Source organism: Oryzias melastigma, linkage group LG18, assembly GCF_002922805.2.
Source record: "Oryzias melastigma strain HK-1 linkage group LG18, ASM292280v2, whole genome shotgun sequence".
Classification (NCBI taxonomy): Eukaryota; Metazoa; Chordata; class Actinopteri; order Beloniformes; family Adrianichthyidae; genus Oryzias; species Oryzias melastigma.
In genome coordinates this window covers 13,314,765-13,327,423 of record NC_050529.1, presented here as the reverse complement: position 1 = coordinate 13,327,423, position 12,659 = coordinate 13,314,765, and the positions used below count along the sequence as shown (strand labels likewise).

Genomic DNA, 12,659 nt, shown 5'->3' with positions numbered 1-12,659 from the left:
CTCAAATGTGATCCAAACTTTTTTAACAAGTTTTAACTGTGTTATAAGGAATTATCAAAACATTTCACATTCTTTCAATACGGCAAGTAGTCATTAAATAAAGATAATTAAAATAGAGGAGTAATTCTCATGATAAAGTTTTAAATTGTGTCTAAAATTTTTACCGCTAAAAGTGTTTTTCAGATTTCATGGAAGAGGCCATCTTAAAATAACAGGAAAATATGATGTAAATGGTTTTACCCACACAGCTAAAAGTTGCCTTAGAACAATTCTCCCTAAATGTAAATAAACATTATTTGTTATATGGTTGTAAATCAAACCTTTACCTTTTTTCCTGTAAAACATGAATCCAAGCAGAACCATCACCATTATTAGAAGTATTGTGAATGCAATCCATCCACCTGTGACTCCACAGTCTGGTGGTATGTTCTTTTCCAGGTGGAGTCTGACTGTGAGGCCCTTTGTGTTGGGCAGACCAACTGAACATGAAACCTCAGATGAAGCTGCAACCAGAATCCAGCTGTGGACTCTGATAAGACCAGAGGAGTCCCTGACAAACGTCACTCTGTCTTTGTCTGGATCTTCTGACCAGCGCAGTTCAGGCTGAGGGAACCAGCCTTCAGATTCACAGCTCACATTCACTGTGTTGTCTTCTCTCCACACTGCAGACAGAACAGGGGAGCTTCCTGTTTCTGTGAGGAGATTAGAAGGAGAAAATGATGCTTTAATCCTGAATATGGTGTTTGATTTTCTGTCTATTCCTCTATCATCAGACTCACCTGTCACATTGAGATTCATACTTGCATTTTTGTGTTCCTGAAAACTGCTGACATAGCAAGTATATTTCCCTTCATCTTTAATCGTAACATTTATCAGCTTTAAGGTCATGTCACCCTTTTTTAGGCCTCCAGACTTTGAGTCCTTTACGTCAAATGAGACTCGGCCGACATATGAATCATCCATGGAGACTCCATCAGCTCTTCCTGGAATATAAATCATGACTGGAGTGTCAACATTCTCCTCACGATACCAGCGGATCACCAGATCCTCAGCGTTTTGGGGTGGGCTGAGCCAGCAGGGCATGAGGACTGTGTCCCCACAGCGCACAGACTTAGAATCTCCAACAGAAACAGCAAAACGTTCTGAAACTTGAACAGAAACATCAAAACAGTCAGTCCTGGTATGTGCTTTTATTTATTTATTGTTGTCAAAAAGAAGATGAAAAAAACTCAGTATCGTTTAGGTCTGAATTTTTAAATGTATTTTCTAAAAGGAAAAATATGTTTTACACAAATGTTAAAATAATACATGTAAACATAGCAGAAATAGTTTTTTAATTGTCACTCTGGGCTTAGTTTTTAAGATGATGACGTTTATCGAATTATGAAAGCGTCTTACATAGAATGCAAGTTTTGTAAGCCTAGGTTCTGATGACATACCATCCAGCGAAGCCAATTGGACCCATATGGTTTAAAAGTGGGCAGAAAATGTGGGCCTTGATTGGGTTTGTCTGGAGTTTCTGAGGTGGCCCCACCTGTGTTTGCCCACATTAGTTTAAGTGGTCGCACAGTGGGTTGGCTCACTATGGTGATGTAGCCCATGTGGTCTTTGTTTTATTAATTTTACCGAAATCCTCTTTTTATCTTTATTTTCTTAATCTGAGAAATTTCTGGGCACAGACTTTTATTTTGGTAGTTGCGCTACTTCCTGTCTGCTCGCGGCATTCCCTCCCTTCAGTCTCTGAGAGAACGGCCGAGAGGAGGTAAGCTGCACGCTTTGCTCTCGCTATATTATAGAAAAATAAGTTTATATGAAGTTTTAAATGTGGAATTGAACTGGTAATCGATTAAAATGTTATTTACACTGTTTTTATTCTTGTTAGTTTTGTGAAATGTATTTTTTATGTAAATGCAGCACTTTGAAATCGGCTAATGCTAGCAGCAGAGCTCGCGCTAGCATGTGTGGTCTCACGAGACTGTGGTGAACTTTCTCTCCCTTCTTTTAGGTTGTGCAGACAGGTGAGACCAGAAGTGATTTTGTGTGTGTGTGTGTGGGGGGGGGGGTACTGTATGTGTTTTCACAGGAAAGCGAGCATTTATCTTGGTTAGAAATATTTTATTATCCTTTGCCTTTTGTTCTTGTATTTACTGTCAGTATATTGTAATGTACAGTTTTGTTATTTGCTTCAATGTTTTGTGATTTGAAAAATATAAAAAGGCCATTTGTTGAGGAAAGAAATGTTAAAAGTCCCCCTACAACCATCCATCCATCTATTTTCTTAACCGCCTTGCCCCCTTCGGGGTCGCCGGAGCCTATCCCGGCTGCTGATGGGTGAAGGTGATGGGTGGGTGATGGTTCACCCTGGACAGGTCGCCAGTCTGTCTCAGGGCCTCAATCACACACACATTCACTCTCACTTCCACACCTAGGGGCAATTTAGAGTCACCAATTGACCTATGAAGCATGTTTTTGGACGGTGGGAGGAAGCCGGAGTCCCCGGTGAAAACCCACGCATGCACGGGGAGAACACATCCTAAATGTCTTAAAAATGTCTGTTGATCTGGAACCTAATTAAAAAAAAAAAATCCCTCTATGTGGGCGTGGCTTATGGTGCTGAGCAGTGTAACCCTGACCCTTATCCCCCCAGACATGCTAGCAAAACACAGACTTTAATGAAAAAATGAAAATAAAATAAAACATGACAATTTAGGCTGCATTGCAGCAGCACTAGCTGGAGCTCATAACTGATTTCATTCTAGCACATGCTGATTGTTGAATTCACTTGAACAAGAAATCTAATGAAACGTCATAATACAGAAAGGGTCTAATCACGCGCCACTGTCTAAATGTGTGCAGACAGTGCTGACGTTTTTAAATGCAGACGAAGGGCTACGTTCAGGAAAACTGTTCTGGTGTCCGATTAAACCACCCGGTGGATCCTGAGCGGAGCTGCTGTTGCTGCGCCGCTCGTCGTGGCCCGCCACTGCTCGTGGTCGCCACAGGCTGTCCCGCAGCAAAAGAGCGACCGGCTACACTAACCAACCATGCAATGGACAGCATAGCGTTCTAGCGAGCTCCACTTTATCTATCTAATAAGCAACACTCGCACCGCCGTATCTAGCTAGCGAGCTCCGTTATAGTGTGCTAGCAAGCTCTTCTGTAGCGAGCTAGCAAACTCCACTTTAGCACGATAGTGAACTTCTCTGCAGTGAGCTCCGCTAAATCAAGTTAGCAAGCTGTACTGTAGCATGATGGCAAGCTCCGTTGTATCGAGTTAGCGAGCTCCGCTGTAGCGTGCTAGTGAGCTCCAATGGATCAAGCTCCATTGTATTGAGCTATCGAGCTCTATTATATTGCAATAGCGATCTCCCCTTTTCTTTTGATTGTTTCTTTTGTTTTATGTAAAGCACTTTTAATTGTCTCTGTTCATAAAATGAGCTATACAAATTAGGGATGTCCCAATTTGATCACGTGATCGGAAATCGGGCCCAATCACGTGGTTGAAGACTCGATCGAAATCGGGCTCTGTTGTCCGATCAGGATCGGATATTTCATGTGTTCTTATTATGATCAGCGCTTTATATTTCAATCTTATTATTCCGGATAAATACTCCACTAGAAGTCTGCATGTCATGAGAAGATCACGCTTTAAACTGACAGCTAGTGTCTCTAAACAACAACATCTAAAGGCATTTCAACAGAAAAAGACAGAGTTTTGTTTCTTTTTAATGTGAAGCTCTTCATGCTGCAGACAGATGGCTAAACAACACCTGCAAACTGCTACATGCTAGCGCCGTGATTTAACTCCTTAGGACCCGAGCTGTCCTTTGATATGCCTGTTTTATTTATCTGATAGAGAAATATAAGTTAAGAAAATTAACTACTGTGGTAATAAAACTGATAATGTGATGTCTTAAGAACTTAAAAATAAGCACATAATCTTAAAAAACTAATAAATGAAAATTAATAATGATATGAGTCATGGACACTCATCAAATTCATGCTAAAACAAAGTCATAATTCATTTTTAAGAATTTTAAATAAGGACAGGAATCACATTTGGTCAAAAATGTTCAATAGCTCTAAAGATGTTAAAGCTAAAGTCACTAAACTTTCTCACATGACTAATTATCACTTATATAACAAGAAAATATTTTTTTTCCTAGTTTATATTTGCTGTATTTTTACTTGTTTATTAAAGCTACTTCACAAAAGTGTTTTATTTAAGTTTTTAATGATAAAAGAAGGCTAATGAAATATAAATAAGGGATAACACAAATCTGTTTATTCAGTTTCTTCATGTTTTAAATGTGTTAAAAATGTATCAGATCGGGGCACGGTATCCACAAATCCACAAAATCCAATTACCCTAATACAAACAAACTTACCTTGCCTTAGAGCAAGCTACCCACTGAGTGCTCACTTAACCTAATGTGGGCAAACGCAGGTGCAGCCACCACGGAAACTGTGGACAAACCCAACCGGGGCAGACATTTTCTGTCTAATTTTAAACCATATGGGGCTCACTTGGTCTTTCTGGCTGAGCTTTTACATCGTTTTCTGTTATGAAACTATCCAGGAGGAATAAACGTCTCTTCTCACACAATTCTATATATACATATACATATATTACTGTTAAATTATTGCATTATATTTTTATAATTCCTTTTTTTTTTCTTTCTTTTTTTTTTTTTACAAAAGTGGACAGACTTATGACAGACTGTTGCTTCTTTTTGAGAAAAGTGATCGCCACGAGAAACAAAAACAAAAGCATCATTTTAGGAGGAAAGTTTACCTGTTAGTGCTTGTTTTGGCCCAGATGATAAATCAAAAGTGTATTTAAAAAAGTAAAAAAAGTCCAAAGTATAAATAGTTCAATTTCCCAGAGGTGTGTCATTTCATCCTTCTTAGATTCTCCATTTCTTTTCTGCTTTATCCCAGTCTTTAAAATAATAAAAATTCATCCAAACAGGTAAAATTAAGCTATAAAATAGCTCTTATGTCTTTTCTACTGTCTTGCTTTTGTAATAAACTGTGGAAAAAGGTATATCAACAGTTCTTGTTCAATATTTTTTCGATTACTAAGAAAAGTTTTCCTACTGTTTTTCTAGAGACTCTGGACCTGATGTTTTTTTTTTATTTTATTTCTTCAGGGTTAAACAAAAACAAAATCGACACTTCAGTGGTGTCAAAGTAAAAGTTGGAAGTCTTTTATAACATTAAAAAAAAATTTATTTTAGCCACTTTTGTAGGGTTTGTTTTTATCTTTTACTGAATCACAATGTCACAAACTTAAATAAAATATCTCAAATTAGGCGTTTTATAGCTATTAATGAGTAATTAATCATTGCAATTAAATTACATTGATAAGATTAATGACTAACAGGTCACGATGTATTACCGGTAATCGCACAAAAAAATTAATTGCAAATATATATATGTGTGTGTATTTGTGTTTGTGTGTATGTAAAATGTCCAGCTGGTGTCACTATTGGGATTTTCCGTAAGGTTACACTCAATCAGATAAAACAGCTGATAAATGTCTTCTATAATGTGAATATTCTGTGTAAAGTTTCTTTCAAATATAGACAGTCTTATGTGAGACTGAACTGTGCTCTTTCGAAACAAAAAACAACAACAAAAAAAAAGAATAAACAAAAATGACCCTTTTTGTTTCTTTCACTGGTATCACTCACCAGAAGCAGAGCTGCATGTTGAAGCAACAAGATCCAAAACTATCCAAAAGAACATACGTCTGTCTGTAATGTGAGAGAAAATATTGACATAGAAAATCCTAAATATGCCCCAAATACAATTAAATAAAACTGCAACTATGGTGCAAAATCATTTTACATATAACGTGTTGGATCAAATAAAATCGCGACTTACCCATGCTGCCACTGACACCAGGTGTATCTAGGTCGAGTGTGTTTGTCCTTCACAGGTATTATTCACTATTGACCTGAACGTCTAAAAATCTAACCACCTTGTGGGAAGGTAACAAAAAACAGATTTACTTTCATTTCCATTAATCATTACCCAGTGGAGTTGGATTCTGGGTAATGCAGTTCATATTTTAAGCTGCCATGAATGAAGCAATATCAACAAGGAAAAAACGATGTCTGGAATTGTTAATTGGTGTTTATGCATTAATTTCTCCCGTGAGAGCTCTGCCTTTAGTTGAAACCATTGACTGCATGTAGAGAACTGGACTGAGTGACCCCTCCCTCTTCATGTTCCAAATAGGAAGTACCCACTGGTTCCAAGAAGCCACAATTCCATTGACTTCTATTGAGAAACAAACCACTATAACTCCATCATTCTAGTTGTCAGAGTAATCATTCTTGCTCTGATAGATTTTTCTTAACATCCTGCTAATGCTAATTTTTTCATGATATTTTTTTCTTCATTGTAAGTTATTATAATACAGTTGCACATGGGTGTAGTTCTGTAGTTGTGTTCATCTCACAGTGAGAGGCCCTGGTTCATGTTTTCGTGCATGTGTGGGTTTTCTCCAGCGTCTTCCTACAGTCCTAAAACATGCTGCATTCAAAGGTCGTCTGGTGGTTCTAAATTACCACTAGGTGTAAATGTGATTTTGTGGCCCTGCTACAGATTCAAGGTGTACTCTGCCCTCACCCAACAGCCTTGTGACCCCAGAGAGGGATTTAACAGGTTTTGAAGATGGATGGAGCATCATCATTTCAGCCTGTAACACCCCTGCTGGTGGGTAGCCTCCACAAACTTCTCCATTTTTGGTGGTCTTGCACCACATACATCCAGGCCTTCTGGCTTTCTTCTCAATATCATCTCTCCATCGCTGCTTTGGTCTCCCCCTTGCTCTATTTCCATCTCTTGGAGTCCATTCCACTACTTTCCTGGCCCACTTTTTGGCTCCATTCTGGCAAGATGCCCCGCCCACCTACTTTTTGTCTCTCACTTTTGTTTTTAATCATACTATTTCTTCATGGATTTTGTCTTTCCTTGTTATATTGAGCATTGATCTTTCCATGCTTCTCTGAGCAGCAGACAACTTTCCTTTTTGAGGTCTTTAATAGACCATGTTTCTGCTCCATATGACATTGTTGGTACGATGGATGGATGAATGGAATTTACAACATGGGCTTACTGATTCTCAGGATTCCTTTTCCTTTTGTTGGCTGGAAAGAAGAATTTAGATCAGGCTATATTCACTAGGATGGTTTATTTTATTTTACAAGGTCAGAGCTTCATGTACAAAGTTCATTTTTCACAGTAATACAAGCAAAAACTTCAGTTTTTATTCCTCTTTTTTGTGCATCCAAGTCCATCTTAAAACCAGAACATTTTCACATCCTGAAAATCTAGTTGGTACAAATGGTAAATATTTCACTGATGTCAAAGTGAAAGATACACATTTACAATCACATGTAATGCTGTGGCTTAAGACAATGTTTGAAGCTTTAGTGTTTTAAAACATTTAACCGCATTGAACCTCTCACAGTACAAATACTAGTGTTTTGTTGTATGGAGAGAAAAAGATGTGTTACTCAGAAAGACTGGCAAATTCCTGTTAAAACATTAAGAATACTTGGAATACTATAAATGAGGTACTATGCAACAAAAAGGTTTCCAGGCATTTACCATCTATTTTTTTTTTGATGGAGCAAAGAATCATAGCGACCCTCTTGATATTGCTAATGGTTTTAACAAATACTTTTTAAATGTAGGTGCTTCATTGGTAAGAGATATATCATTGGTATATTTTTGGACTTGTCAAAAGCTTTTGACACAGTCAACTATGAGATTCTTTTTATTAAACTTAAACAATATGGAATACAACATGATGCTCTAAGGTGGATTCAGAATTATTTAGAACAGAGAGAACAATTTGTTTTTATTAATAATCAAAGGTCAATTAGAGGTGAATTAGTTTGTGGGGTTCCACAAGGATCCATTCTGGGACCTCTTTTATTTATTTTATATAATAATGATTTAATACGTTCTTGTAAAAATATGCTCCCTCTCATGTTTGCAGATGATACTTGTCTTCTGATAATCAACTCAAATGTTGATTCTTTGATAAATGAAGCAAATGAAGAATTATTAAATAATTCTGAGTGGTTTAAATTAAATCAACTTTCTTTAAATGTACAAAAGACGAATTACATGATTTTTAGTAATAAAATGAATGCATTTAATATAGTAAATCAAAAACGTAATATTGATGGCATTTTTTTAGCCAAGTTACTTAAACAAAGTTCTTGGGAGTGACTGTTGATCAAAAGTTAACTTGGAAAAATCATGCTCAAAATATTTGTAAAAAAGTTATGAAATCAGTTGGTATTTTGAACAAAATTTACTCCTCTATAAATACACCTTGTATGATGAAGCTATACTATACTTTAGTTTATCCACACTTTATCTACTGTAATGTAATTTGGGGCAATACATGTAGAGTATATCTAATTAAGCTAATATTACAAAAAAGATTCTTGCATAATTCCTTTATTAAAAAAATATAAGATAATAACAATATTTAATATTAACACATATTGTATCTTTATGTTTAAGTATCGGTCAAAGGTTTTACAAACACCGTTTGCTGATTTTTTTTTGTGTTTTCTTCCGATGTTGATGCCTATCCAACAAGACACTGTGATGATTTCTATCTTCCTTTTTGTAGAACAACCGTTAATCAAAATACTATAAAGTACAGAGGGCCAAAACTTTGGAATAATCTAAACTGTACTCTTAAATCTATTTCTTTGTTAGAGACATTTAAAAAACAATAAAGCTTACTTTTATAATATTTTTCAAAAAGTGTCATTGGGGTAAAATGTAACATTTTTATTTTTGCTTGACATTTCTGTTTCTGTTGCACGATTATGTTTTAGGGGAGGTGGTTATATAAGACCTTTGTAGGTATTCTCACTCTCTCCTGCACAGATGTATTTCAGTTTTTATTTGTCATTGTAATCCATGTGATTGCATTTTATGTATGTGCAAATAAAGAAAATCAAGTCAAAATCAAGGTGAAACAAAAACTGAATTGCAAAGAAAATATGAAACTTTAAACACAACAACATTGCGAGGTCAAAAAACTGTTGGACTCCATTTCAATTTGCTGAGTCTGCTGCGGGACTTCATCTGCGCACCCAGAGACGACTTTCAGGCTCCCACAACTGTAGGCACATGAGACAGAACAAATTAAATGCAGGCAGGTCATTTAAGACTCCTAAAAGTTACCTTAGAACAATTCTCCCTAAATGTAAATAAACATTTTTTATATGATTGTAGATCAAACCTTAACATTTTTTCCTGCAAAACAGGAATACAATGACCATCACGATCATGATGATTAGAATTATCGCGAATGCAATCCATCCAGCTGTGGAGGATCCAGAGTCTGGACAGAAAATCAAAACAATTCATAGGTTTTAGTTTTTCTGCACACACACACACCCACACACAAAAAACGTTTTTACCTTGCTTATGGTTCTTTTCCAGGCGGAGTCTGACTGTGAGGCTCTTTGTGTTGGGCAGACCAACTGAGCATGAAACCTCAGATGAAGCTGAAACCAGAATCCAGCTGTGGACTCTGATAAGACCAGAGGAGTCCCTGACAAACGTCACTCTGTCTTTGTCTGGATCTTCTGACCAGCGCACTTCAGGCTGAGGGAACCAGCCTTCAGATTCACAGCTCACATTCACCGTGTGGTCTTCTTTCGAAACTGCAGACAGAACAGGGAGGCTTCCTGTTTCTGTGAGGAGATTAGAAGAAGATGATGACGCTTTAATCCAGAAGATGCTGTTTGATTTTCTGTCTATTTCTCTATCTTCAGACTCACCTGTCACATAGAGATTCATACTTCCACTGTCATGTTCCTGAACTCTGTTGACATAGCACGTATATTTCCCGTCATCTCTAACTGTAACATTTGTCAGCTTTAAGGTCACGTCGCCCGTTTTCAGGCCTCCAGACGTTGAGTCCTTTTTGTCAAATGAGACTCGGCCGACATATGAACCATCCATGAAGAACCTGTTAGCTTTTCCTGGAATATAAATCATGACTGGAGTGTCAACATGGTCCTCATGATACCAGCGGATCACCAGATCCTCAGCGTTTTGGTGTGGGGTGAGCCAGCAGGGCAGGAGGACTGTGTCCCCACGGCGGACAGACTTGGACTCTCCAACAGAAACCACAAAACGTTCTGAAACTTTAACAGAAACATCAAAACAGTCAGTCCTGGTATGTGTTTTTATTTCTTTTTTGTTGTCAAATAGAAGATGAAAAAACTCAGTATGTCTAACGTTTAGGTCTGAATTTAAATTTTTTTTTTTTTTAAATGACAAATGAGCATATGTTTAACACAATTGTTAAAATAATACATGTAAACATAGCATTGACTTAAATGGGTACTCATTGGGTTGGCTCACTACGCTAGCCATAGTGAGCTCCTTTTTAGCAAGCTCCGTTGTAAGCTAACGAGCTATGCTGTATCAAGTTAATGAGCTCCACTGTAACGAGCTAGCAAGCTCCGCTGAAGCAAGCTCCATTGTATGAAGCTAGCGAGCTCCATTGTATAGAGCTAGCGAGCTCCACTAGAGCAAGCTACATATTGAGTGCTCACTTAACCCAGTGTGGGCAAACACATGTGGGGCCACCATGGAAAATGTGGACAAACCCAACTGGGGCAGACATTTTCTGCCTAATTATACACCACATGGGGCTCACTTGGTCTCTCTGGCTGGGCTTTTACATTTTTTTTCTATTATGGAATTATCCTGGATAAATAAAAAGTCTTCTCCCACACACACAATATGTGTGTATATAGACACACACATACATATATATATTTGGCCTGTTAAATTATTGCATTAATTACAATAATAATTTACAGACATTTTAGCGTGTTAGTTTTTTTTTTTAAGAATTGTGTTAATTCTCATTTTTGCATCGGGTGGTTATTTCCGAGTTATGTACACCTGGAGGAGCATTGTATCCAACAATTAAACAATTAAATACTTAATAAATTATTAGAGCTTCTGCCATTTTTTTGAAGTTTAAATTGCTTTTTTTAAACAAAAGTGGACTTTTCTCATGTTAAGTGCTTCAGAGCAAATCACGCACGAGCCTCGTTCTGCTCTAGCTCCTTTTTGAGAAAAGTGATCACCACGAGAAACTAAAAAAAGCATCACTTGAGAGTGAAAGTTCACCTGTTAGTGCCCGATTTTGTCCAGATGATGAAACAAAAGTGTATTTAAAAAGTAAAGTCCAAAGTATAAATAATAATTTTTTTATCACTTATTTTTGTTGTTCTTTTTTTCAAAACACATTTAGGGTTAGCTGTTTTTTTGTTCGTTTTATTTTGTGTGTTTTTTTTTTTTTGTCCCCCATATTTGACTTATGTCTGCCATCTTCTGTAAGTATAAATAATTCAATTTCTCTGCAGTGTGTTATTTCATCTTAGATTCTTTATTTCTTTTTTGCTTTATCCCAGTCTTTAACATTTTTAACAGGTAAAATTAAATTATAAAATCACTCTCATGTCTTTTCTTCTGTCTTGCTGTTTGATAAACTGTGAAATAAGCTACATTAACATTTGAATTATTGTATTATTTGGACGTTCTTGTTCATTTTCTTTTGGATTGCTCAGAGAGTGTTCCTACTGTTTTTTGAGACTAGAGACTCTAGATCCGTTGTTTTTTTAATTTTATTTGTTCAGGATTGACAAAAGAAAAAAAAAACTACCCCTCGGCAGTGTCAAAGTAAAGGTTGGAAGTCTTTTCTAATACTAAAAAAAACATAATAAAGCCACTTTTTTATTTATTTTTTTTTTTTTATCTTTTAATCCATTACAATGTGACAAAATTAAATAAAATACCTCAAAAGGAAGTTTTTACAGCTATTAATAGGTGAAAAATAATTGCAGTTAAATTAGATTGACTAGATTAATTAATTACAGGTCACAATTTATTAATCCCACAAAAAAAATTAATCGCATGACAGTACTAATATATAAATACATATTTACATACGTGTATGAAAAATGTCCAGCCGGTGTCACTATTGGGATTTTCCGTAAGGTTACACTCAATCAGATAAAATAGCTGATAAATGTCTTCTATAATGTTAATATTCTGTGTAAAGTTTCTTTCAAATATAGACAGTATTATGTGAGACTAAACTGTGCTCTTTTGAAACAAACTAAAGAATAAACAAAAATGGCTCTTTTTTTTTCCTTCTTTCACTGGTATCACTCACCAGAAGCAGAACTGCATGTTGAAGCGACAAGCCCCAAAACTATCCAAAAGATCATCCGTCTGTCTGTAATAAGAGAGAGAATATTAACATAGAGAATCATAAATATGCCCCAATTAAATAAAACTGCAACAATGGTGAAAATCATTTTACATACAAAGTAACAAAGTGTTGGATCCCAAGACAAATAAAATCCTAACTTACCCATGCTGCCACTGACAACACCAAATATAATATAAATAAAAAATAATATATATAAATAACCATTTATACATCTTCTTCTTTTCCTTTCGGCTTTTACCTTCAGGGGTCGCCACAGATTGTCAGGAATCAGTTTCCTCCATCTAAGCCTGTCTTCAGCATCCTCCACTCTAACACCAGCCACCTTCATGTCTTCATTTACTGCATCCATAAA

The 12,659-nt window shown here is 36.3% G+C and overlaps 1 protein-coding gene and 1 long non-coding RNA gene across 3 annotated transcripts; one reads left to right on the top strand and one right to left on the bottom strand.

Moving 5' to 3' along the window:
* Positions 1-9,954, bottom strand: LOC118600137 (butyrophilin subfamily 2 member A1-like). Of its 2 annotated transcripts, XM_036216929.1 has the most exons (4): positions 5,890-5,973; positions 5,697-5,759; positions 780-1,148; positions 1-692 (listed from the first exon to the last, which is right to left on the bottom strand). In XM_036216929.1, the coding sequence occupies exons 1-4, from the start codon at positions 5,891-5,893 to the stop codon at positions 187-189; spliced, it is 942 nt and encodes a 313-aa protein (XP_036072822.1). In that variant the 5' UTR covers positions 5,894-5,973; the 3' UTR covers positions 1-186. The 2 variants fall into 2 exon arrangements, 1 of the variants encoding a protein (XP_036072822.1); XR_004949699.1 differs by lacking the exons at positions 780-1,148; positions 5,697-5,759; positions 5,890-5,973 and adding an exon at positions 9,831-9,954 and having other exon boundaries at positions 559-692.
* On the top strand, positions 1,731-11,019 carry LOC118600138. The gene is made up of 2 exons (XR_004949700.1): positions 1,731-1,762; positions 9,490-11,019. It is a non-coding gene; the product is annotated as an uncharacterized LOC118600138 (long non-coding RNA).
* The last annotated feature ends 1,640 nt before the right edge of the window (positions 11,020-12,659 follow it).